Below are 27,966 nucleotides of genomic sequence, written 5' to 3'. Positions count from 1 at the left end.
AAATACTGCTCATATACAAATAAGGAACAAGAGTTGGTCACATAGGGCCATCAAGCCTATCTGCCATTCAGTAGGATCATGGCTGATCTGATTTTAACCTTAACTCTACATTCCTGCATATCCACAATAATCACTCATCCCCTGCTAATCAAGTATCTATCTACCTCTCCCTTAAAAATATTTCAAAGTTCTGCATCCAATGCCTCTTGAGAAAGGGAATTCCAAAGACTCAACTCTCAGAAAAAGAAGTTTCCTCATCTATTTTAAACCTATTTATTTTTAAACTATGATGCCAAATTTTCGATTCTCCCACAAGAGGAAACATCTTTTCAATATCCACCCAACAAATTCCCTACAATCTTGTATATTCCAATTAAGTCACCCTGACTAACTCCAGGGGATACGGGCTAAGTCTGTCTACTCTTTTCTCATAAGGCAATCTGCTCATTCCAGGTAATAGTTTAGTAAACCTTCTCTGAACTGCTTCCTAGTTCACTGCCTCTAGGCCAGGAGACCCAGGTTCAAATCTATAACATCTCTGAATAGGGTGAATGAAAAATAAATCTAAAACCGTATACCATGTACTCCTATATGATATTTCAAATCACACATTCACCAGTCTTATTTTCATATTTCAGTGCTCACTTGGTCGTGGCACTGAGGGTAATCTAGAGATTACTAATTTAAGAGGTCCTGTTTGCCAACTTTCTACCTAGCTCCCCAAACTTTGATTTCAGGACCACATCCTTTTCCTACCTTGGTCATTAGTACCACTGCAGACCATGACATCTGATCATAATTTTACCTTTCCTAAGAAGAACATCCTGCAGCCATTCTGTGACTCCTCGACCTTAGCACAAGTAAGGCAACATACCATTCTGGAGTCATATCAATTACGGGTGGCATGGTGGCTCAGTGGTTAGCACTGCTGTTTCACAGCGGCAGGGATCCGGGTTCAATTCCAGCCTCAGGCGACTGTGTGGAGTTTGCACATTCTCCCCATGTCTGCATGGGTTTCCTCCAGGTGCTCCAGTTTCCTCCCACATTCCAAAAGATGTGCAGGTCAGGTGAACTGGCCATGCTAAATTGCCCATAGTGTTAGGTGCATTAGTCAGGGAAAAACGTAGGGAAATGAGTCTGGGTCGGTTACTCTTCGGAGGGCCAGTGTGGACTTGTTGGGCCGAAAGGTTCCACACTGTAGGGAATCTAATCTAAGCCTGTCTGTTCCCCTGGAGAATCCCTCATCACTAATAGGTTTCTACTATTCTTCCTCCCCTCATTACTGAAGAAGGGCTTATGCCCGAAACGTCGATTCTCCTGTTCCCTGGATGCTGCCTGACCTGCTGCGCTTTTCCAGCAACACATTTTCAGCAGCTTCCTCCCCTTTTACACAGCTGGACCACTTGTGATGCCACAGGCTTTGCTCTCACTATTCTCCTTCAGGGATCCATCATCTTCACCAATATCCCGACTTTAAAGCCAGTTGGTAGTGGGACATCTGGGGACTCCTGCAGTACCTGTCTGTCTCTCAGATTGCCTGGCAGTCACCCATTCTCTATCTGCCCACTTACCTCTAACTTGCAGTGTGACCACCTCTCTGAAAGTGCTTTCCATGTGGTTCTGTGCCTTGTGGATGTACCTCAGTAACTCCAATTACTCCTAGACCTCCTAAACACGGAGTCATTTAGGTCACGAGAATGTCCACAACTGCCTACATATCACTTGACAGAGATTCCACTTGGTTGAGCTGCCCTGACATATATTGAGTATGTATTTTACTTCAATTTTAGTTAAAATAACTTCATATAAGTAAAAGTAAGTGTAATCGTGTACTACTTACAATAGAGCTGAATAGAAATTTGTTACTTTTATTGACAAATCAATCAACACCATTCACTTTGTTAATAAATCCTTACCTTCCCTGCCCATGTTTGGAAATTTCTATTGTTTAAAATTATTTTAATTGTAACACAGTTACTATCATCAGCTGCTCAATAACTCATAATTGCTATGTTTCTTTGTTGCTACATCATGTTCCAGAGACACCACCCCTCCCTCCCTCAATTCTTGACGGCAAGTCCCTGCTGTCCCCATTCTCTCATGCTCTCTCACATCTTTTACATACACAAACACACAGTTTCAGAAGCTGCTGTCTCTAATACACACACAGTTTAATGTGGCCTCCTTCTCTGTCTCACTCACATACTGTTTATGAAATGGCTGCCCCTGTTCTCTCCTTTGTTGTTTATGAAGCCTACCTCTGTCACTTACCTCACAACTTACTCCCATGTGTGCACACCAGGGCAGACTTTCACCCACAAGGTGAGAGATAGTAAAAATAATTTTAAAAATAAAAAATACAATTGAGAATACTGACCCTGGGACACTACCACGTTGGCTCATCACAGACTCCAGTTCGTCCAGGAAGATAGTAGAGGGAGCATGAAATCGAGCAAGTTCAAACAATACCTGGAAAAACCAAGAGGTAATGCGCTTTAGAAATAAAATTATATATTAAAATAAGGATAACATTGTGCAACCCAGAAATGGGGAGAAAAACACAATATTAATAAAGAAGAACAAATCCAACCCAGTCAACTACCGTCCCATCAGTCTACTCTCAACCATCAGTAAAGTGATGGAAAGTGTCATCAACAATGCTAAAGCTGCTCAGCAATAATCTGGGAAGGTTACCCTACAAACAATACAGCCTGACACAGACATACACATGGAATCATACTTTGTAAAAACGCAGACACCACCATTACCACCCAAAGTGTGCTGTGGCACTGGCAGTGCAAACCTACCAGAATTGGTGACAGTGGTGTACAGCTGGGAAGAATTTGTCTTGCGAGTTCTCAATAAAGCAGGGTTTGTTAAAAGGTGTGGAACTTTTAAATATCAAAATGAAGAGCAAGTTCTGGCTGTACTCAAACAAGAAACATATGACAAGCAGTTAAAAAGTCAAAAAACATATGAGCCTTTATTGCAAGGGGACTGGAACTTAAGTATAAGGGAACTGTTTAGTGCTTTGATAAGATCACTTTGAGTGCTGCGTTTAATTTTGGTCTCCATATTTAGGGAAGGATGATCAGGGAAGGATGGTCAGAGAAGGATCACTAGTTTGGGAAAGAGGTTTATCCTGTGATGAAGAGGTAAGTAAATTGGAAATGTACTCTGGAGTTTAGAAGAATGAGAAATGATCTCCTTGAAACATTTTAGACTCTGAAGGGGCTCAATATTGGGCCAACTGGATTGTTTAGAACTGAATTTTTAAAAATTTACTCATGGGACACAGGCATCACTGGCTGGGACAGCATTTATTGCCCATCCCTAATTGCCCTTGAGAATGTGGTAGTGAGATGCCTTTTTGAACTGCTACACAGTCAGTGTGATGTCAGTAGATCCACAATGCTATTAAAGAGGGATTCCCAGGATTTTGACTCAGTGCCAATGAGGAGAAATTTCTTCAAAGGATTGTGAATCTTGGGAATTTTTGACCCCAGAGATTTGCAGATGTTCCAGTGTTGAGTAAATTCAAGTTGGAATAGATGGAATTTTGGAAGCCAAAGCATAGAGGTAGCAAACAGAAAAATCAGTTTAAAGCTATTGATCAGCCTTAGAGTAGGCTGTAAAGGTTAGATCAGAATGGTGCTGGGAAAGCATAGCAGGTCAGGCAGCATCCGAGGAGCAGGAAAATCGACGTTTAGGGCAAAAGCCCTTCATCATTCCTGATGAAGGGCTTTTGCCCTAAACGTCAATTTTCCTGCCCCTCGGATGCTGCCTGACCTGCTGGGCTTTTCCAGCACCACTGTGATCTAAACTCTGGTTTCCAGCATCTGCAGTCCTCACTTTTGCCTAGAGGTTAGATGTCTAATCCCATTTCTAGTCCTTTTTGAAACTGAAGTTACTAAGTACGATGTATGGCTCAGTGTCACATTACACATGGTATTTACCATATTTAATAGTAGAAGCCTTCCAAGGGAGACACCTATGAAACAAAAATATTTGACAGAGGAACTGACAAAAGTTCCCTACCCTGACAAGTTTTTCAGAATCTCCTCTCCATTTGCTGACAATGGTAGAGGCGGAAATGTTGAAGAAAGTCGTGTTGCATTCAGTGGCGACAGCCTTTGCGAGCAATGTTTTTCCAGTACCTTAACAAAATATAGTCATTAATATTTCTTAAGACACTCAAAGAAATTAAAAAGACTCGTTTGTCTTTAAAAAATATAATCAGATATTATGCAAAATTTATAAAGGAGTATATAGCAATGAGGATACTTTTGAATAATTTGTTGATAACCATGTACAACTCACTTTGTGTTGTTTAAAAACCATAGAACATCAAGCTGTGGCTAATAACATTGATCCAAAACAAAATATTCACTTAAAATCATAAATATAGCTCCCTCAATGGGCCTAATGGGTCAAAGGTACTGGCAAAGATACCATTAAATTGCAAAAGAGAAACTTCAGCTTTCATTCTTTTTTGATGCTGACCTTATTAAATGCAACAGGTAGCAGTTGGGGCACTTAGAATTCTGGGCTAGTAAGTAAAAAAAGTTAACTAAGAACAGAGAGCCTGGTTGAAAGGGTAAAAGTGTGAATGTGTGACTGGTAGCTGAGTGAGCATGACTATAATGCTCACTATAATCAAATCGTCTGTCAACACTTACTCTACTGCCCGTCACTGGGATGATTTTCAGCTCTGTGGATCCATACACTAGTAACAATAAGAGTTAGGTAAAGAGCAATTGGGGAGAGAAAAATGGGAAAATTAATTGACATATTCTCAAACATTAACATGGATGTGATCAATCAAGTTATGCTGACCAGGGTGATCCTGTACTTGATCCCTCTCATCCATATTGATTTGGCAAATCTCAGCTGGAGAAATGGCAGGAGTCTTAGTTTCTCAATTTCAGTGTTGCTGCTTAAAACTATACTGAAAATTATTTACTGAGTTATTATTAAATCTGTCAGGAGTCAATCTGAAGCCACACATTAAATCCACTCAGGCAGCATTGCTACACAAGAATACTGCTCCACTGTTAGCTTAGAATTTAGAATTGGTATCCATGTGAATAGGGCAATATATTAGAATGGACTGAGGATTAATTAGTGGACAGAGAAGTCAGTAGATGAAAATCGGACATATTTACACCAGCAGGATACTGCAAGGATTTAAGATTCAGCTGTTAATGACTTAGATGAGGAGACTAAATGTGCCATATCCAAGTACAGTGAAGTTAGGTGGGCGTGTAAATGGTGAAGAGGCCACAAAAATATATAGACAATGGGCAAAAATATGGCAAGCATTGTGGCGAAGTTTGAAATTATTTATTTTTGCAGGAGAAGTAAGAAAGCAGAATATTTTTTCCTATACATAAGATTCGGACATGTTTGTATTTAAAGAGACTTTGGTATCTTGTACAAGAATTGCAGAAAGTTAAGTCATCTGCAGAAAGCAGCTAGAAAGGTAAACGGTGTGCTGACTTTTTTTTAAAAACAAAGAAACTGAAATAAAAAAGTAAAAATGTCTTACTACAGTTATAAATAGGGAATTGTGAGGCCACTCTTGAAGGAATGTGTACATACCCAAGGAAGAACATAGAATCATAGAACAGTTATATTAAAAGGCCAGTCAATTGGTTCTTCATTTCCACGCTTTTCTCTGTAGGAGAACACGACAACGATAGTATGGCTTGTAGATTTTCCTGTAAGGCTTACTGGACTTGTTCCTATAATAAGGAGAAAGTGAGGACTGCAGCGGCTTGAAATCAGAATCTGGAGTGTTGTGCTGGAAAAGCACAGCCAGTCAGACAGCATCCGAGGAGCAGGAGAATCAACATTTCCAGCATAAGCTCTTCATCATTCCAAGCGCCTCATGCCTGATGAACAGCATATGCTCGAAACATCGATTCTCCTGCTCTTCAGATGCTGCCTGACCGGCTGTACTTTTCCAGCACCACACTCTTGTTCATATAATAGGATGATTTTCCTTTGAGGATAAATTGAGTGGACTAGGTTCAGAGTTTTGAAGAATTAGAGATGATCTAATTAAATATAGAATAATCTTAAGAGGCTTATTGCTGAAAAACATTCCCATAGCTAGGTATCTAGAATATAGGCTTGCAGTCTCAGAATAAAGTCAGCCATTTACGATGAATTAATGTGAGATCTGAACACATGGACAGCCAAAAGGATCATAAATCAGTATTTCTTTATTCAACTGCTATTAGGTCATTACAAACAGGAAGGGAAACATAGAGTAAATAGTTCCTTGCTTATCCTATGTACATGGAATTACCATGTGAGTTGTATTGGGCTGAAAAGTTCTTCGGTCTCCCTTCCTTTCTACCCTCTCTTCACCAAACACTCTTTCCCAGTGACAGCCTGTTCAACTGCTCTAGCAGCTCTCCCTTGCTGTTGCCAATTGCTGGTGGAGGGCTCAGAATTGCTCTGTTTCCTTGCTCAGTGACCTCCATCACCACTGGCACCCAATCCAAGAGGATTGTTCTTTGACAACAATTAAGTGGACTGGGCCGAGAGTTTGGAAGAATGCGAGGTCATGTAATGAAATATAGAATATTCTTGAAGGGCTTGTTGTTGCAAAAATATTCTTCCAGGCTGGGAATGTTAAACACAGGGTTGCTGTCTCAGACGGAGTCAGCTATTGACAAATGAGATAAGGAGAAATTTCTTCAAAAGATTCTGAATTTTGGGAATTTGCTATCCGAGAAAGATGTGGGTGTTTCAGTCACTGAATATACCAGAACAGAGGGAACGGTCTAGGTTAATAAGGGAATTATAGTTTATGGGAAAACTATGGGGAAGAAAATTGGTTATGATCTTACTGAATAATTAAATAGACTTGTAGGACCAAACGATCTACTGCAGCTCCTTATGTTTATTTTTGTTAAGAACAATTTGGGGACAGGTTGGTGGAATAGATTGAGGTCAGAATTTGAATTCAGTTCAGATAGAATGAAAGTCTGCATCATGAGCAGCAAGGGTTAGGAGTCCCTAGAATTTTCTTTATGTAATAGTATTGCCTCCTTTTCAGCATTTATTCCATGTGAGACCAATGCAGCTGCAACATTGCTGATATGCTCCAGTTACAACAGGACAGTCACTTAATTTGACAATCAAGTGATGAATGAGCCTCATATATACCTGTATATAAGCAATGGGTCCCATTTGCACTCTAACCACACTGGAGTGTATGTCAGTTTCTTTTAAAGCATGCATAACTAACAGAACATTTATAATGTTTTTTATCCTTCCTTAAGAGATGAAATGATCATTATAGCATGTACTTCTTTAAAGATATATAGGGAGAAAGCCTAAAAGGAATAAGACTTGACAACAGCCTTCAATAGCTTTACGTTCTGTTACTAAATCCTTTCCATGATATTTAGCATCTTTAAGAGGCATGTCTAATAGCAGCCCAACAACAGCAACCACAATATGGCCAGAAAAGGGGTTCTAGGTGGTCCGCCAATCTGTTGTTCAAAATGCAGCCAAACGCAACAATAAGATTTTGAAAGGGGCTGTACCCCAATCAGAATCTGGTCCCCTTAAAGCATTTATTTCTCATTGGCTCATTAATGAATAGCAGGATTTCTGTCGGTCAGGGATGGTGTGAATATCTGACAGACTATTGGCAGGGAGTGGGAGAGCATCACTGTGAGGATTTTGACAATGGGAGGAGAGACTGCAAGATTGAGATTCAGCTGGACCATCTCCATAAGTACTATTTACAAAAGCAGACAGAGAGGAGGAAATTACAATGAAAGGCAACCCCTATTTTTCATTTGAATTTCACTGTTCTGGCCAACTTGTTCTTTCTGAAATGTGCTCATTTGCCACACACACATACACACAGGACACCTCGACCAACTAATCCCCACCCTGAGTGAGAAAAAAATTGTAATGTTGCCCTGAACACGTAACTGAACAACTCTCCTCCAGAAAGAATGACAAACAGGACTTTGGTTTGTCCAGCAACTTACTTGAACTCTTTCGAAAGCCAAAAGCCACTGTATGCAATCAGTCATACTGGACTTAAGTTCTATTAATAATTGCAGCTTCCAACATCTGGCCCTCATTCTATTCTTCGTACATGAACCTGTCACTTCTGCTACACTAGTTCACTTTGGTGAGCAATCTTTCCTCCCAATATCATATCAGAAACGAAGACCATGAGGATCCTGGCTATGACCTGTTCAGAGCTTCTTAAAGGAATACCAGAGTTAACTCAGTACCCTTGAGAATGAATATCAGCCAGGATTCCTATCCAGTATCTGCTTCTGAAAAGTGTGCAGAAGTGGTCATATAGTGATCTATGATGGTAAAAGCACTGTATAAGTTGTTTTTGCTGCCGTTATTTGATAATATTAGTTTTGCCCCTTAAAATACATTGTAGTTTATGATTTCCTGATCCAAAAGCAAGATCATTATTTATTTTATTATTAAACAATTTCTGTCTGTGCTAATTCTCAAAAAATTCCTTTTGAGTTCTCACAAGAGGCCATCAGGCTTTAACTTTGGTTGTCTCTGCACAAATCAACCTGACCTGTTCAGTATTTCCACATGTTTTTGTTTTTAATTCCAAAATAAAAAATCCTTACCTGGTGGTCCATAAAGTAACAGTCCTTTCCATGGGGACAAAATCCCAGTAAACAACTGAGGATACTAGAGGTAAAGACGTACAAGATTAAGCATCATATGTATAATCAGGAAAACACAGAACATTATTTTAAATTAAAAATAACTTGCCTTAATAGGATAGACAACAGCTTCTTTGACAAGTCGTTTGGCTGGCTCCAGCCCAATTATGTCATCCCATCTCACATTTGGATTATGTAGATAAATATCCTTAAGTAGATAAAATCAATTTAAACTTTTAAAATATCTAGAATTTGGAATTATTACTTTAAATTTCTTTTAAGATTTCGTTAAAAATCACACAACATCAGGTTATAGTCCAACAGGTTTATTTGGAAGCACTAGCTTTCGGAGGGCTGCTCCTTCTCAAGATTACAATTGCATAAATATTTAAATAGCAGCTAAAGAACAAAAACATGATAGCAATGCCAAACAACAAAAATATGATTTGCATTTTGTGCAAGATCCTTCACCAGATTGACTTGTTGTCCATTTTTACTAGTTCTACTTCAATTTCATGTTTGCAAATTTTAAAAAAAATTTCTAAGTTCCATCTTACATTTGTGCTCATAGTTCATAATTACTTAGGCTGAAACGCACTACAAATACCTGCCTATAAGGCAAAACCAAAGCTACAAGTTGAAAGACTGTTTTCTCACAATCCTTTACATTCTTTTGCTGAAGCTATTGAGAGGCTGTTCGACTATAGGTGATTCAGGTTTAGAAATTAAATTTCTCTACAACTTACCTTACTGACAACAACAGCAAGGTCTCTCAATTCACCATTCATTCCGATGAAGGCACCCAGAGGTTTTATCAGGCGTTCCTACCAACAAAAAATTTCAAGCACGTTAGTACACCAGTACATGGTAGATGACTTTGAACATGTATACCTATCAACATATCTCTTGATGGAATGCAACATCCATCAGGCTACATGTCTGGATCACGTTGCTAGATTTCTAACATTTCATTGACAAATACTGAAAATCTCTGAACTGGCCTTTAAAATATAGAGAGAAAAAAACCCTGCAGATGCTGGAATCCAAAGTAGACAAAGAGAAGGCTGGAATAACACAGCAGCCAGGCGACATCAGGAGTTCTCCAATTTCAAATAACCTTTCACCTATCCCCTGGCTCCCTTTCCAGCCCCGCCTCCTCCTTCCATTTCACCTCCTGTCTCACTATCTCCCCACCCTCAACATTACTCTCCTCCCTGGCTCCTTGACCTGACCATCTTCTTTCCCACCAATCTGCTCCACCCTTTCCACTGACCTAAGACAATAACCAGGCGAAAGTGAGATCTGCAGAATGCTGTCAGAGATCAGAGTCAAGATTAGAGTGGTGCTGGAAAAGCACAGGTCAGGCAGCATCTGAGGATCAGGAAAATCGACATTTCAGGTAGGAACCCTGGGCTGCCTGACCTGCTGTGCTTTTCCAGCACCACTCTAATCTTGACTAAGACAATAACCCTCTACCTGCATCCACCTATTACTATCCCACCTACCTTTCCCCCAGCCCCAACCCTCTCCCTCTATTAATTTTTGAACTCTCTTTTTCTCTCAAGTTCTGATGAAGGGTTTCAACCCAAAATGTTGACTTCTCCACCTCCTGATGCTGCCTGGTTTGCTGTCTTCTCCTGACCTCCTGTTTGTCTACTTTAAAATACGGAATGCAGTCAATCCTGTTACCAAACAAATGAAAGGGTTCAGGTAACTCTCAGTTAAAATAACACCAAGAATAGAATCACTTATCATATTTTCAATGACGAACATAAAAACATAAAAACTATGCAACAGGTAAAAATGGTACAGAAGTGATTTGGCACTAATGATAGAAACAAGAGCAGTAGGTCGGCAAGAAAAATGACCAAGGAGGAATTAGAGACTAAGGCCAGTAAGGCTAAGAGGAAGAACAGACAGGGAGAGATTACTCTTTTTTTCATTCATTTGTCGGGGTTGGGTGTCGCTGGCTGAATAGCATTTATTGCCCATCCCAAGTTGCCCTTGAGAAGCTGGTGGTGAGCTGCCTTCTTGAACCACTGCAATCTATCTGCTGTGGGTTGACCCAAAATGCTGTTAGGTAGGGAATTCCAGGATTTTGATCCAGCAGCAGTGAAGGAACAGCAATATATACAAGTCAAAATGTTGAGTGGCTTGAAAGGTAACTTGTGGGTGGTTGCATTCCCATGTATCTACTGCCCTTATTCTTCTCGATGGAAGTGGTCATGGAGTTGGCAGGTGCTGTCAAACATTCATCGGTGAATTTTTGCAGTGGATCTTATAGATTAGCAGCAGTGTGTACTGAGTGTCTTGGAGGAGGGAGTGGATGTTTGTGAATGTGGCGCCAATCAAGCGGTTACTTTGTCTTGGATAGTGTCAAGCTTCTTGACTGGTGTTGGAGCTGCATTCATCTTGGCAAGAAGGAAGTATTCAATTACATTCCTGACCTGTGCCTTGTAGATGATAGAAAGGCTCTGGGGAGTCAGGAAGTGAGCTACTTGTCACAGTATTTCTAGCCTCTGACCCTCTCTTGCAACCACTGTGTTTATGTGGGAAGCTCTGGGTCCATGGTAACTCCAGGATGTTGATAGTTTGATATTCAGTGATAGTAAGATGATTGATGGTCAAGGGGCAGTGTTTAGATTGTCTCTTAATGGTGATGGTCATAACATTTGTACGGCACGAATATTACAACCACTTGTCAGCCCAAGTCTGAATGTTGTCCAGATCTTGTTGCATTTTAACATCGATTGCTTCAGTATCACAATCTTAAATGGTACTGAACATTGTATCATCAGCAAACATCCCCACTTCTGTGGAGGGAAGGTCATTGATGGAGGGAAGGTCATTGATAAAGCAGTTGAAGATGGTTGGGCTGAGGCCACGACCCTGAGGAATTCCTGCAGAGATGTGTTGGAGCCAAGATGACTAACCCCAATAACTATCACCATCTTCCTATGTGCCAGGTATGACACCAACCAGCAGAGAGTTGGCCTCCAATACAAGTGATTCCAGTTTTGCTAGGGCTCCTTGATACCACACTCAGTCAAATGCAGTCTTGATGTCAAGGAATGTCACTCTCACTTCTTGAATTCAGCTCCTTTGTTCACATTTGATCAAAGGCTTTAATGAGGTCAGGAGCAGAATGGTCCTGGCAGAACCTAGACAGGTCTTCACTGAGCAGGTTATTGCTGAGCAGTTACTGCTTGTTAGCACTGTTGAGGACATCTTCCATCGTATATTGATGATCAAGAGTAGACTGATGGGGCAGTAATTGGCCAGGTTGGATTTGTCCTGCTTTTTATGTTCAGGACATACTTGGGCAATGTTTTAAAACATCAAACAGAACACAGTTGTATCTGTACTGGAAGAGCTTGGCTAGAGGGGTGGCAAGTTCTGGAGCACAAGTCTTCAGTGTTCTTGGCAGAATATTGTCAGACCTCATAGCTTTTCAGTGTCTCCAACCATATCATGTGGAGTGAATCAAAGTGGCTGAAGACTGCTATCTGTAATGCTGGAGCCACTGCAGAAAGCCAAGATGGATCATCCACTCAATACATCTGACTGAATATTGCTGGGAATGTTTCAACCATATATTTTGCACTGATGTGCAGGGATCTTCCATCATTGAGGATGGGGATATTTGTGGAACCTCCTCCTCCAGTGAGTTATTTCATTGTCCATCACCATTCACGATCGGATGTGGTATGACTGCTGAGCTTAGATCTGATCTGTTGGTTGTGGGAATCACTTAGCTCTATCTGTCACTTGCTGCATATAATGTTTGGCATGCAAGTAGTCCTGTTTGGGAGCTTCATCAGGTTGACACCTCATTTTTCGGTATATCCGGTACTTCTCCTAGCATGACCGCCTGCACTCTCCAAAGAATAAGGGGTGGTGGTAATGATTGAGTGGAGATATACCAGGCCACAAGGTTACAGATTGTGCTGGAGTACAATTCTGCTACTAGGAGAAAGTAAAGACTGCAGATAGTGGAGATCAGAGTAGAGAGTATGGTGCTGGAAAAGCACAGCAGGTCAGGCAGCTTCCAAGGAGCAGGATAATCAATGTTTCAGGCATAAGCCCTTCATCAGGAATGAGGCTTGTGAGCTGGGGGCTGAGAGATAAATTAGAAAGGGGTGGGGCTGGGGGGGCGGGGACAGTAACTGACAGTGTGGTAGGTAGATGAAGCGGGGGGTAACCACCTCACTGCGATAATCACCTCAGTAGAGGTATCGCACTCTCGGCTACCTTCCCCCAAGCCCCATCCCCCTACCCCATTTATCTCTCAGACCCCGGCTCACAAGCCTCATTCCTGATGATGGGCTTATGCCTAAAACTTCAATTCTCCTGCTCCTTGGATGCTGTCTGATCTGCTGTGCTTTTCCAGCTCCACACTCTGGACTACAATTCTGCTGTTGTTGATGGCCCACAAGCGCCTCATGGCTGCCCAATCTTAAGTTTCTAGGTTTGTTCTAACTCTGTCCCAATTAGTGTAGTGATAGTGCCAGACACACAATGGCCAGTATTCTCAATGTGAAAGCAAGCCTTTGTGTCCACAAGGACTGCACAACGGTCACTTTTACTGATACTGTCATGGACAGAGGCATCCACATTTGGCATGTTGGTAAGGATGAGGTCAAGTACGTTTTTCCCTCTTGTTGATTCCCTCACCACCTGCTGCAGACCCAGTCTAGCAGCTATGTCCTTTTGGACGTGACCAGCTCAATCAGTAGTACTGCTGCTGAGCTACTTTTGGTGTATAGTGTTTGCTAAATGTTGTTTGACATGGAAGAATACCAATTAATCAGTGGAGGGAAGTGTGGTGTAAAATTCCAAGCAGTGGAATGTGGTGAAACGGTTAAAAATTATGTCCCAATACATGTGTGAATCTAACCGGAATGGAGGTGTTGCTTAGTCCCGTGTGAATCTTCTTATCTGTATGTAACCAGAATGGAATGTGTTTTTTAGCCTTGCTCTGCTGTTCACATGAATGTTTATATCTGGAAGGGAGTATATCAGCTGAAAAAGTCTCCAGTTCGGTGAGTCTGCTCCGGGGTTACGTTTAACCGCCGAGCGTGGGTTGTTGGCAACCGCTCTACGAGAACTGACGGCTCCCAGTTTTGGTAACATGTAGAGTGAGTATAAGCCAGACCCGTTGTTTGGACCTGGTTGTGGCGACGATGCGGGGAATAAAATGCCCATATTCTAGCAGACTCGCCTCTTGGTCGTTTGTTCTGTGTCAGACTACTCTCCTACGAACCTGACCTTGAGAATTTTTTAAAACAGGAAGGCAGTACGTGGTAATCAGCAAGAAATTTCCTTGCTCATGTTTAACTTGAAGCTATGAGACTTCATTGGGTCCGCAATCAGTGCAAGCACACCCAGGGCAACTCCCTCCCAAATGTATACCACTGTGCTGCTATTTCTGCTGGAGGGTGTTTGTTAGGTGCATCCAGCAGGGTTTTGTGAAGCAATAGGGAGTGGCACGGTGGCTCAGTGGTTAGCACTGCTGCCTCACAGCACCAAGGACCCGGGTTTGATTCCCGCCTTGGGTGAGTGTCTGTGTGGAGTTTGCACATTCTCCCTGTGTCTGCGTGGGTGCTCTGGTCTCCTCCCACAATCCAAAGATGTGCGGGTCAGGTGAACTAGCTATGCTAAATTGCCCATAGTGTTAGGTTCATTAGTCAAGGGTAAATGGATTTTTTATCTCTAAATATAGGGTAGGAGAATGGTGCTTGGAGGGTTACTCTTCAGAGGGTCGGTATGGACTTGTTGGGCCAAAGGGTCTGTTTCCATACTGTAGGGAATCTAATCTAATCTAACTAGGGAGGGGGCCATACTAGACCTAGTGTTGAGGAATCAGCCCAACCAGTGATTGAAGTTTCAAATGGGGGAGCATTTTGAGAACAGAGGTCATAATTTTATAAATAGATAGATAAAAGATTAGTCCTCAGGTAAAAGTACTAAATTTTGGGAAGGCCACCTATGACGATATTAGGCAGGGACTGGGGAATGTAGATTGGGGATGACAAGGACCTGAGTGCAAGCTCAGAGTGATGGGACAACCCTTTGGAACGGAGATGAGGAGGAATCCCTTCAGCCAAAGGATGATTAGTATGTGGAACTCATTGTCACAGAAGGCTGTAGAGGCCAAGTTATTGAGTGTAATTAAGGCAGAGGTAGATAGGTTCTTGATTGGCAGCATGGGTTTGTGCAGGCAAGGTCATGTCTCACCAATTTGATTGAGTTTTCGTGAGGTGACAAAGATTGATGAGGAAAGGGCAGTGGATAAGGTACTTCATAGCAGACTGATACAAAAACAGAGTCTCATGAGATTTGGGGTGAGCTGTTTAGATAGATCCAGAACTGGTCTGGTCATAGAATACTGAGAATTGTGGTGGATGGATGCTTTTCGGAATGGAGATCAGGAACTAGCGGTATTCCGCAGAGATCAGTGTTGGGACTTCTGTTTGTTTTATATGATCTGAAGGAAATGTAGATTGTCTGATTAGCAAGTTTGCAGATGACACCAAAATTAGAATTGGTGAGGAAGATTGTCAAAGGATACAGCATCATATAGATAGATTGCAGATATGGGCAGAGAAATGACACATAAAAGGTTAATCTGGACAAATGTGAGGTGATGCATTTCAGAAAATCAAATTGAGGTGCAAATTATTTAATGAATGGCAGAGCCCTTAGGAGCACTGACATACTGAGGGATCTGGACGTATAGTCCCACAGACCCCTGAAAGTGGCAACACAGGTGGATAAGGTCAAGCTGGCAGATAGCTCGCTTGTCTTTATCGGCTGGGGCACTGAATATAAAAGTTGGCAAGTTATCTTACAGCTGTACAAAACTGGAATTTTGCATGCAGCGTGGTTGCCAAACTACCAGAAGGACATGGATGCTTTGGCGAGGGTGCGGAGAAGATTTACCAGAATGTTGCCTGGTATGGAGGATTTTAGTTATGAGGAGAGGTAGGATAAACTCAGATTGTTTTCACTGGAAAGATGGAGGCTGAGGAGCCACCTAGTAGCTCTCTACAAAATGATGAGAGGCATACACAGGGCGGATACTCAAAGGCTTTTTCCCCTGGTAGAAAGGCCCTACAAGACTGCACAGGTTCAAGGTGAGAAGGGGAAAATTTAAGGGAGAAGTTTTCCCACGGAGGGTGCCTGGAATCAGTGGAAGTGATGGAAGTAGGCATGTTTACAACATTTAAGGTGCCTCTTAATAGACAAATGAATGAGAGGCAAACAGGGATAGAAACCACTCATGGGCAATAAGTAGTGGGTCTAAATAAGGACTAGAAATGAGCACAGGCTTGGTGGGTCGTAGGACCTGTTCCTGTACTGTACTGGTGTATTTTTGGATTTCAAGTGGCATCATTTTCAAGAAAATCAAATCTGGTCTCAAAACCTTTCATATCTTCATAACCAAACTCACTGAAGGATCTTGGTTGTAATGTAGGCTGTTGACTGCTATTTCAGTTGATGAATCTTTGACAGCATTTTGAATCATACCTCGCAAGTCAATGATCTGGCCCTGTATATAAAATAAAAGTGAAATAAAATTGAGAAAACTTGCTCAAGTTTCAACATCAACATTTCTCTTATCAGTCACAGGACCAAGAATGAGCATTTTAGCACCTACCCGTCTGGGATGAAGTCCATCTCCAACTTTAATAGTAGACACATTCAAACCAAACTCTGATGTCTCAGGAGGTGTAGACTGCCCATTATCCTGAATTAAGCACCAAAAAAAAGTGATCATAGTGTCAGAGATCAGAAGAGGTCCTTTAGCTCATTGAGTGTACGCCAACAAAAAATACTCCAAATCTACAGTTGTCCCATTTCTCAGCATTTGGACCACAACCTTGAATGTTGTGATATTTCAGGTAACTCATCCAAGCACCTGTTAAAGGTTGAGGTTTCCTACCTCAACTACCTCCCAAGCAGTGCATTTCAGATTCCCACCACCCTCTGGGTGAAAACTTATTTTCACAAAGTCCCTCTAAACCTTCTAAGAAAAAGCCACAGATGCTAGAAATCTGAAACAAGAACAGAAATTGCTGGAAAATCTCAGCAGTGACCCTTCATCAGAAAGGTATGGATTTTATACAAAAGATGGAGGTATGGGGGGTGGGGGGGAATAAACGTTAGGTGGGCATAGAGCCCAAAGAGAGAGAAAAACAGTTGGACACATAAAGGAGTGTCAATACGTCCATCTGAGGGAATGATTAGCTCCGAATGGGGACTATTAGTGGCTGACAATGGGTAGTCTGTCGTAACAGCCCATATGACAAGGTTTGGTGTATGGGGATAGGGGAAAGCATGGGGAAAGCATGGGAAAAGTTGCTCAGGCCCCAAAATTATGGAACTCAATATTGAATTGAGAAGACTACATGGTTCCCAAGCGGAAAGTGAGGCACTGTTCTTCTAGCTTGCACTGAAGCTCTGCAGCAAGCCCGAGACAGAGATTAGAATAGATCCCCTACAGGGTGAAAACAGGCCATTTGGCCCAACAAGTCCACACCGACCCTCCAAAGAGTAACCCATTTCCGTCTGACTAATGCATCTAACACCATGGGCAATTTAGCATGGCCAATTCACCTGACCTGCACATCTTTGGACTGTGGGAGGAAACTGGAGCACCTGAAGGAAACCCACGAAGACACGGGGAGAACGTGCAAACTCCACACAGACAGACAGTCACCTGAGGTTGGAATTGAACCTGGGTCCCTGGCGCTGTGAGGCAGCAGTGCTAACCACTGAGCTACCATGCCACCCCCCAATGGTGCATTAGTCAGATGTTGGCCAAAGAACACACTGGTGTGATGAGGCTGCAAGTAACTGGAAACTCGGTCTTTTTTGTAGACAAAACATTGGAGTTCTGTGAAACGGTCAGCCAGTCTGCACTTCATTTCCCAATGTAGAAGAGACTACATTGTGAACAGAAAATACAATAGACTAGATTGAGTGAAGTGCAGTTAAAGTGCTACTTCACCTAGCAGGTCTGTTAGGGGCCTTAGATACTGAGGAGTTAGGAAGTAAATGGGCATGTGTTACACCTTCTGCAATTGCAGGACAAGATGCCATGACGTTGTGGAGACATGTTGGGATATTCCTCTGAGCTTTTTAATGTCCTGCCATTCATTGAGTATTCCCTTATCTTGATACTTCTTCCAAAGTGTATCACCTCACACTTTTCAGAGTGAAATTTCATCTACAACTGAGCTGCGCTGACCAACATGTCCAAATCCTCCTGTGAACTAAGACCTTCTCCCACTGGAAACTATCTGGTCAATCTTTGTGTAATCTGCAAACTTACTTATCATCTCCTCCACATTCTCTTCTCAAAGAATAATAAGGAACGCAGCACTGATTCTTGTAAATCTCACAGGTTACCAGCCTGCAGTCACACAACAACCTTCTTCCACCACTCCACCATCTCCTAACCTAAGCCAGTTTTGGATCCAACTACCCAAACTACCCTGGATCACATGTGCTTTTACCTTCATCAGTCTTCCACGTAAGGACCTCAGGAAAGGCTTCGCTGAAATCTATACAAACTACATCAACTACACTACCTTCATCTACACACCTGATCTTCTCCTCAAAATATTCTATCAAACTTGTTAGTCATGACCTCCCTCTGACAGAGTCATGCTGACTAGCCTTGATCAAACCTTGACTTTCCAAGTGGAGATTAATTCTCTCCTTCAGAATTAGCTCCAATAGTTTTCATACTAGTTGTAAGAGAGACTTAATAGCCAGTCATTTCCCCATTTTTTTCTCCACCACCATTCTTGAAAAGTGGAAACATATTAGCTGTCCTCTCCTGAGGCCAGAAAGGAATTGAAAATTGGGTCAGAGTCCTTGTAATTTCCTTCCCTGTCTCCAAGAGCAGTTGAAGATACAAATCAAAACCAAAAGAACGGTGGATGCTGTAAATTGGAAACAAAAAGTTGCTGGAAAAGCTCAGCAGGTCTGGCAACATCTGTAAAGAGAAATCAGAGTTAACGTTTCGGTCCAGAGATCCTTCCTTAGAACTGATGTTAGCCAGGAAAATTTTGGTTTAGATGCACAAAATAGGATTGTTATTTTTACACACTTCAGTGAACTGTTTGCATATCTGCACCTCTATTCCCCACTCACTGTCTGGGGGTTTATAATTCACACCCTGCAGTATTACTACTCTCTACCCACAAAACCTCATTTAAAGACCCTCATTACGGTGGCTCAGTGGTTAGCACTGCTGCCTCACAGCTCCAGGGATCTGGGTTCGATTCCAGCCTTAGCCAACTGTCTGTAGGGAGTTTGCACATTCTCCCCATGTCTGCATGGGTTTCCTCCAGGTAATCCGGTTTCCTCCCGCAATCCAAAGATGTGCAGTTTAGATGAATTGACCATGCTAAATTGCCCATAGTGTTCAGGGATGTGTAGGTTAGGTGCATTAGTCTGGGGTAAATGTAGGGGAATAGGTCTGGGTGGGTTACTCTTCGGAGGGTCAGTGTGGACTTGTTGGGCCAAAGGGTCTGTTTCCACACTGTAGGGATTCTAAGGACCCTTCCAAAATATTGTTCCTCCTTACTGCAGAAACTGACTCTTTAATTAATAAAAGTAATATTGCATCTCCTATCCTACCCGAGGATCCTACATCCTGGAATGTTGAGTTATCAGTCCTATTCCTCCTTCAAACATGTTTCTGTGATGGCAACAACATCGCAATGCCACATCTCAATCCATTCCCCTTAACACATCTGTCTTATCTATAATATTCCTAGCATTAATATACAGGCCATCCAGCCTCACCCAACTCCCTTGAAATTCAACATTACTGAACTCCTTCAGCCTTAGTTGCTTTATCAAGGTATGCTTTGTCCTTATTGACCTAATGCCCTGCCTCAAACACGTTTAAGTTCCTCCCAACCACACAGGCAAACCCATCCACAAGGATGTTAGTCCCATTCTGGTAAAGGTACAGACCATCCCTCTGTACGGGGCCTACCTTCCCCAGAAATGGTGCGAATGATCCAGACATCTAAAACCATCCCTCATGCTCTAACTCCTGAACCACACATTCATTGCCTCTTTTCTGCTATTTCTGTACTTGCTAACATGAGGCACGAGGGATAATCCAGAGGTTACAATCTTTTGAGGTCCTGCTTTTTAATCTACTGCTTAGCTCAATTAATTCGTGATGCAAGACCTCATCCCTCATTCTGTCTTTACCAATGTGTACTTCAACCCCTGACTTAGACTGCAGCAAATGTCATGCTGTTGAATATCATGTGACCTAACCCTCAGGAATAGGATCAGCCAAACTTGACAACCTTAGCTTGGGATATAGGGGTTCAAAATTTTATTAATGAAAAAGGTGCTACAATTCAGCAGTCACATCATGGCCCAAATTACAATAACACTTGGTGATTTGGCTACAGGAGAAAGAAAACTCAGAATCGTAGTTTCATTGTATCCACAGTATGGAAACAGGCCATTCGGCCCATAAAGTCCATATATCCCTGAATACTATGGGCAATTTAGCATGGACAATCCACCTAACTCGCACATCTTTGGACTGCGGGAAAAAACAGGAGCATCGATGGAAACCATGCAGATACAGGGATAATGTGCGAACACCATACAGGCAGTCACCAGAGGTTAACATTGAACCTGGCACTATGAGGCAGCAGTACTAGCCACTAACCACCTTGCCACCCTAAACTGGATAAACCATATTGCATTGAAGAAAGAGTTGTAATTTTTTAAAAAATCTCAAATGGTTTACTACAAAGTAGCGTTACAATCCAGTTAATATATTGCAACATTGAACCAAATGCAAATCCTATCCTGACACCAAGTGGCTTTACCAAATAACTACATCCAGGCAGACGGGTTGAAGCTAGTTTTAAACTTTTGAATAAAATGATTGCAAGATGAATATTATCTGAACAATACCTGGAGAAAAAGGTTCTAACAAATTTCATTATAAGCCTCATTGAATCATGTAGTACAGTAAAGGCCCTTTGACCATCAAGTCTGTATTATGGGGTGTAGGTTTGCTCGCTGAGCTGTAGGTTTGATATCCAGACGTTTCATTACCTGGCTAGGTAACATCATCAGTGGTGACCTCCAAGTGAAGTGAAGCTGTTGTCTCCTGCTTTCTATTTATATGTTTGTCCTGGATGGGGTTCCTGGGGTTTGTGGTGATGGCATTTCCTGTTCGTTTTCTGAGAGGTTGTTAGATGGTATCTAGATCTATGTGTTTGTTTATGGCATTGTGGTTGGAGTGCCAGGCCTCTAGGAATTCTCTGGCATGTCTTTGCTTAGCCTCTCCCAGGATAGATGTGTGGTCCCAGTCGAAATGGTGTTTTTTTTCATCCGTGTGTAGGGCTACAAGGGAGAAAAAGTTGTGTCTTTTTGTGGCTAGCTGGTGTTCGTGTATCCTGGTGGCTAACTTTCTTCCTGTTTGTCCTACATAGTGTTTGTGGCAGTCCTTGCATGGAATTTTGTAGATGACGTTGGTTTTGTCCATGGGTTGTACTGGGTCTTTTAAGTTTGTTCGTTTTTGTTTGAGTGTTGGTGGGTTTGTATGCTACTAGGATTCCGAGGGGTCTTAGTAGTCTGGCTGTCATTTCTTAGACTTCTTTGATGTATGGTAAGGTGGTTAGGGTTTCTGGCTGTGTTTCGTCTGCTTGTCGTGGTTTGTTCCTGAGAAATCTGCGGACTGTATTTTTTGAGTATCCGTTCTTCTTGAATACGTTGTATAGGTGATTCTCCGCTGTTTTCCGAAGTTCGTCTGTGCTGCAGTGTATGGTGGCCCAGTTTAGTGGGCGGCACGGTGGCACAGTGGTTAGCACTGCTTCCTCACAGCGCCAGAGACCCAGGTTCAATTCCCGCCTCAGGGGACTGACTGTGTGGAGTTTGCACATTCTCCCCGTGTCCGCGTGGGGTTTCCTCCGGGTGCTCCGGTTTCCTCCCACAGTCACAAAGATGTGCAGGTCAGGTGAATTGGCCAGGCTAAATTGCCTGTAGTGTTAGGTTAGGGGTAAATGTAGGGGTAAGGGTGGGTTGCGCTTCGGCGGGGCGGTGTGGACTTGTTGGGCCGAAGGGCCTGTTTCCACACTGTAATGTAATCTAATGTAATCTAATCTAATAATCTAATGTAATCATTGGAGTAGTGTTCTGATACAGCTTCGTTTGTGTGTGTTGGGATGGTTGCTGGTGCAGTTAAGTATTTGGTCAGTGTTTGTCGATTTTCTGAATACGCAGGTTTGTAGTTCTCCGTTGTCCTTTCTTTCGACTGTGACGTCCAAGAATGCGAGTTTGTTGTCAGTTTCTTCCTCCTTGGTGAACTTTATGCCTGTGAGGGTGTTGTTGATGATGTTAAATGTCTCTTTTATCTTGTTTTGTTTTGTGATGACAAAGGTGTCATCTACGTAGCGGACCCAGATTTTTGGTTTGATGGTTGGTAGGGCTGTTTGTTCTAGTCTTTGCATTACCGTTTCTGCTATGAATCCTGATAGCGGAGATCCCATGGGTGTGCTGTTGGTTTGTTTGTACCCAAAAATACAACAGGGAAATTGCATGCCAAAAACCGTTATTCAAACAAGCAACAAATCAAGAATGGACAGATGCGGTAGAATGAGCCATAAACACTAAACAACGACAAACACAGATAACGAAAAATCGGGACCTGAAGAAAAAAACTTGACAAACTCACAAACAAAGACAAAACTGATAACACAGGGGCATGGAGAAAGAACTTATCAGACCAAACCCTATCAGACACAGAAAAAGCAGTACTAGTAAAAGGACTAAATTTCAATTACCGAGACGCTGACAAGAAGGATTTCCTAGCGGCATTAGAAACCACATTGAAGGACAACAAACTCACGGAAGAAACACAACAAACGATCAGACAGACAGTTGCACCTACTCTGAGCCGAAAGAGGGAAGGAAACAAACTGAACACACAAGAAAAGAAAGCCCAAGAAAACCTCAAAAAAGACAAAAACATCGTTATATTACCTGCAGACAAAGGTCGGCTCACAGTCATCCTGGACAGAAGGGACTACATAGAGAAAGCCAATGCACTACTCGCAGAAACCAACACCCACCAACAGGTGACGCTAGACCTGACCCCACAACTAGGAAACAAAATTACATATCACTTAAGAAAATTACACAGTTCCAGACAATTAAATAAGATGGAATTCCAGAAAATGCAACCAGACGGGACCAACACCCCACGATTCTACGGACTACCAAAAATCCATAAACCAGGAGCCCCGCTCAGACCTATAGTCTCACTATCCGGAACACCAACTTACAGACTGGCCAAAAACTGAAATACCTAGTAGAAGAGTCACAGCACTCCATCCACTCCACCCAGGAATTCCTAAAAATCATCAAAAACACCAAAATAGAGGAAGATGAAACAATGATCTCATCCGACATAACAGCACTGTTCACCTCCATCAACGTCGACCTGGCAAAGGAAACACTTACCACACCTTTAGATGAGACCATTACACACCCCCCAATCACCATCAATCACATTACCAACGAAAACATCATGAAGCTAGTGGACCTGTGCCTCACCACCCACTTCACCTTCAACAACATAATCTACAAACAAAATAACAGCACACCCATGGGACTTCCGCTATCAGGATTCATATCAGAAGCGGTAATGCAAAGACTCGAACAAACAGCCCTACCAACCATCAAACCAAAAATCTGGGTCCGCTACGTAGATGACACCTTTGTCATCACAAAATGAGACAAGATAGAAGAGACATTTAACATTATCAACCACACCCTCACAGGCATAAAGTTCACCAAGGAGGAAGAAACCGACAACAAACTCGCAATCCTGGACGTCACAGTCGAAAAAAAGGACAACGGAGAACTACAAACCTGCGTATACAGAAAATCGACAAACACTGACCAAATACTTAACTACACCAGCAACCATCCTAACACACACAAACGAAGCTGTACCAGAACACTATTCCAACGAGCCACCACACACTGCAGCACAAACGAACTTCGGAAAACAGAGGAGAACAACCTATACAACATATTCAAGAAGAACGGATACTCAAAAAATACAGTCCGCAGATTTCTCAGGAACAAACCATGACAAGCAGACTAAATACAGCCAGAAACCCTAACCACCTTACCATACATCAAAGAAGTCTAAGAAATGACAGCCAGACTACTAAGACCCCTCGGAATCCTAGTAGCACACAAACCCACCAACACTCTCAAACAAAAACTAACAAACTTAAAAAACCAAGTACAACCCATGGACAAAACCAACGTCATCTACAAAATTCCATGCAAAGACTGCCACAAACACTAAACAGGAAGAAAGTTAGCCACCAGGATACACGAACACCAGCTAGCCACAAAAAGACACAACCTTTTCTCCCTCGTAGCCCTAAACACGGATGAAAAAAACCCACCATTTCGACTGGGACAACACATCTATCCTGAGACAGGCTAAGCCAAGACATGCCAGAGAATTCCTAGAGGCCTGACACTCCAACCACAGTGCCATAGATCTAGATACCATCTATCAACCCGGCAGAAAATGAACAGGAAATGAATCCAACACAAACCCCAAGAACCCCATCCAGGACAAACATATAAATAGAAAGCAGGAGACAACAGCTTCGCTTCACTTGGGGGTCACCACTGATGATGCTACCTAGCCAGGTAATGAAACGTCTGGATATCAAACCTACAGCTCAGCGAGCAAACCTACACCCGAAACCTCAACCTGAGCTACAAATCTTCACAAATGTTGCAGTCTGTATTATCAAAAATGTGCTACTACCTACACCAGTTCCACTTTCTCGAAATAGGCTATATCAACATTCTGTATCAGGAGAATTGAGTTTGCATATCAAGTGATTTACTGCAATCAAAACGGAAATTTTATTCAACTATCCTGTATGGATGACTTCTAGATTTGATGTTCCCCACAAAAACTAACACAGATCTTTCTAGGTGTATTTAATCAAAACTTTTCACAAGTTTATCTACTAGGTCAAAGGTGAAGCAAATCAGACCATTCCTCCTTTCCTGATTGTTGCTAAATCATAGTTCACACAGCATTCCCGAAAATCTTTTTTGCACTCTATCCAATGCTTCTCTATCCTTTGTTGTAATACAGCAACCATAACTGTACATAATACGTAATGTGCAGTTTAATCAACATTTAATACAAGCTTTGCATAAATTCTCTACTTTACAATTTTTTCCCTCTGGAATTAAACATTAGTTTAATGGTCTGCTCTACATTATTTCTTTAATACTGCATGGCATTATTTGAACTTTTAAAGGTTTAGCTAATGCACTCCCAGATCTCAATTCTCTGATCCTATTACTATACTTTAATGTTATATCCAACCTCTTGATTCTTACCAAATTTTAATGTTTTTTTCTATTAATTTGCCAACCAGTTGAGCAGTCTGAAAGTCTATATCTTGTAATTTGTTGTGGTTCTCTTCAGTGTTAACAATCGCTCCCAATATGGTGTTGTCCACAAATTTTGAAATGGAGCTTCTGATTCCAAAGACCAAATCTTAAAATATTGGTTGTGAGCTGTGATCTGAGTACATTCCCCACCTTTGTCATTCTGAATAGGTAATCTTTACCCCCACTCCCCGGTTTACTTTGTAGACTGTTAGCAAGCCGCACATGCTTTGATCTTATTCATCAGTCTGTTATGTGTGAGATTTTAAACATATATTTGACAAGTAATATATTTATTGCTTTAGAATCATAAATCCCTGTAGTGCAGAAGCAGGTCTTTTGGTCTATCAGTCCACACCCCGCTTTGAACAGCATCCCACCTAAATCCACCCCGTACCCTATCTTTGTCACACTGCATTTCCCATGGCTATTCCACCTAACTTGTACATCTTTGGACTGTGAGAGGGACCTGGAGCACCCACAGCAAATCCACGCATACACTGGGAGAAGGTGCCAATTCCACACAGTCACCCAAGGCTAGAATTGAACCTGGGTCCCTAACACTAAGACAGCAATGCTAACCACTGAGCCATCATACGTCTAGTCATAAGTCTTCACACAATTTAATTAAGCTGATGAAACAAGAATGGCCCCTTTCAATGCCAAAATCTCAATAGTTCGAAGAATTTCCCCATTTAATTCTAATGTTAAGCTGGCTTCTCTACAGATTTCCCTTCTTAAGCATAAGTACAATATGATCTGTCAGTCCTGCAGAACTGTACCATTTTACTAAAGTATTACTAAATATATGTAAGTTTTTTCTGCTAGCTCATCACCAGATCATTTTAAAATGCCTGGAAGCAATCTTTCCAGAGTAAGAGCTTTATCATCTGTTTGCTTGTTATTTCTTGGCTTTTAATTTTAAATGCAATTATATGACTTTGAATCTCATCCTCTGATAGTGTCCAACCAAACCACTTCCCTGGTCTGTATATATGAAAGTAAAATAAATATTTAATATTTGTCATTTTACTATTTATTTTATCCTCATCTTTGCAGCTTTAGTTCCATTTTGATTAGATTAGATTACTTACAGTGTGGAAGCAGGCCCTTCGGCCCAACAAGTCCACACCGACCCGCCAAAGCGTAACCCACCCAGACCCATTCCCCTACATTTTACCCCTTCATCTAACACTACGAGCAATTTAGCATGGCCAATTCACCTGACCTGCACATTTTTGGACTGTGGGAGGAAACCGGAGCACCCGGAGGAAACCCACGCAGACACGGGGAGAATGTGCAAACTCCACACAGAGAGTCGCCTGAGGCGGGAATTGAACCCAGGTCTCTGGCGCTGTGAGGCAGCAGTGCTAACCACTGTGCCACCGTGCCGCCAAGACTTGCATTCACTTTATTTATGTGCTGTAGAATATGTTGCTATGTTTAAAGTTTCTTAAAAATTTAATTTCATAATTCCTCTATGTCCTCTGAATGGTGTTTTGAGTTCCCACATCATTAGAGATGAATGCTCTTTAAATTTTGGTACACTGGCAACCAGCATTACATGGGTAGATTCACTGTCAACAACTGAATCCTTATTAGTATCAGTACCTCAGTTGGAAAGTAGGGAAGGACATACACCTGAGGTCTTCAGCAAAAGCTTGTTCATTGAGAGTGTGCCTCACTCTTGGTTTTATTAGTATTACCAGCAAATCACATGACAGAGTCATCGAGCTGTACAGCATGGAAAAAGACACTTCGGTCTAACTTGTCCATGCCTACTATATAACCTAAATAAATCTGCCAGCATTTGACCCATAACCCTCTAAATACTTACTCTTCGTACACCCATCCAGATGCCTTTTAAATGTCATAATTGTACCAGCCTCCACCACTTCCACTGGCAGCTTGTTCCATACATGCAACACCCTCTATGTGAAAACGCTGCCCCTTCGATCCACTTTAAATCTTACCCTCTCACCTTAAACCTCTAGTTTTGGAGTCCCCTATGCAGGGGAAAAGACCTTGACTATTCACTCTATTCATGCCCCTCATGAGTTTATAAACAAGGTCAGACACTCAAAGGAAAATAGCCCCAGCCTATTCAGCTTCTCCCTACAGCTCAAACCCCTAATCTTGGCAACATTCTTGGAAATCATTGAACTCTTCCAAGTTTCACAACACCTTTCCTATAGCAGGGAGACCAGAACAGAACTCAGTTTTCCAAAAGCAGCCAAATCAATGTCCTGTACAGCTGCAACATGGCCTCCCATCTCCTGTACTCAATGCACTATCCAATAATGGCAAGCATACCAAATGCCTTCTTCACTATCCCATCTACCTGCGACTGCACTTCCAAGGAACTTTGAACCTGCATTCTAAGGGTCTCTTTGATTGGACACACTCCCCAGGATCTTAGCATTAAGTGTATAAGTTCTGCCCTGATTCATCATGCAACAATTCTCATTTACTAAATTTACTTCATCTGCCACTCCTCAACCCATTAGCCCATCCTATCAAGGTCCCATTGTATGATGAGGTAACCTTCTTGGCTGTCCACTATACCACTAATTTTGGTGTCACCTTCAAACTTACTAAGCATACCTTCTATGTTCACATCCAAATCATTTAATATAAATGACGAAAAGCAGCACACCCAGCACCAATCCTTATGCACACCACAGGTCACAGGCCTCCACCACCACCCTTTGTCTCCTAGCTTCAAGCTAGTTCTGTATCCAAATAGCTAGTTCACCTTGTATTCCGTATGATCTAAGCTTCCTAACCAGTCTAC

General features: G+C 42.0%; 1 protein-coding gene across 10 annotated transcripts in view; it reads right to left on the bottom strand.

Annotated features, from left to right (window-relative positions):
• The window catches only part of katnal2 (katanin p60 subunit A-like 2), a 140,762-nt gene that overhangs the window by 75,826 nt on the left and 36,970 nt on the right, over nt 1-27,966 (bottom strand). For all 10 annotated transcript variants that reach the window (XM_043716068.1, XM_043715566.1, XM_043715483.1 and 7 more), the window contains 7 exons: nt 16,336-16,425; nt 16,129-16,227; nt 9,422-9,499; nt 8,785-8,883; nt 8,637-8,700; nt 4,039-4,157; nt 2,378-2,469 (listed from right to left, as the gene is read on the bottom strand). In XM_043716068.1, the coding sequence (XP_043572003.1) occupies nt 2,378-2,469; nt 4,039-4,157; nt 8,637-8,700; nt 8,785-8,883; nt 9,422-9,499; nt 16,129-16,227; nt 16,336-16,425 (641 nt within the window). The remainder of the gene's footprint in view (nt 1-2,377; nt 2,470-4,038; nt 4,158-8,636; nt 8,701-8,784; nt 8,884-9,421; nt 9,500-16,128; nt 16,228-16,335; nt 16,426-27,966) is intronic.

The sequence above is a fragment of the Chiloscyllium plagiosum genome, chromosome 1, assembly GCF_004010195.1.
Source record: "Chiloscyllium plagiosum isolate BGI_BamShark_2017 chromosome 1, ASM401019v2, whole genome shotgun sequence".
NCBI classification, from domain to species: domain Eukaryota; kingdom Metazoa; phylum Chordata; class Chondrichthyes; order Orectolobiformes; family Hemiscylliidae; genus Chiloscyllium; species Chiloscyllium plagiosum.
The sequence above is the reverse complement of the archived record's forward strand: the minus strand, read 5'-3'. Positions and strand labels throughout refer to the sequence as shown.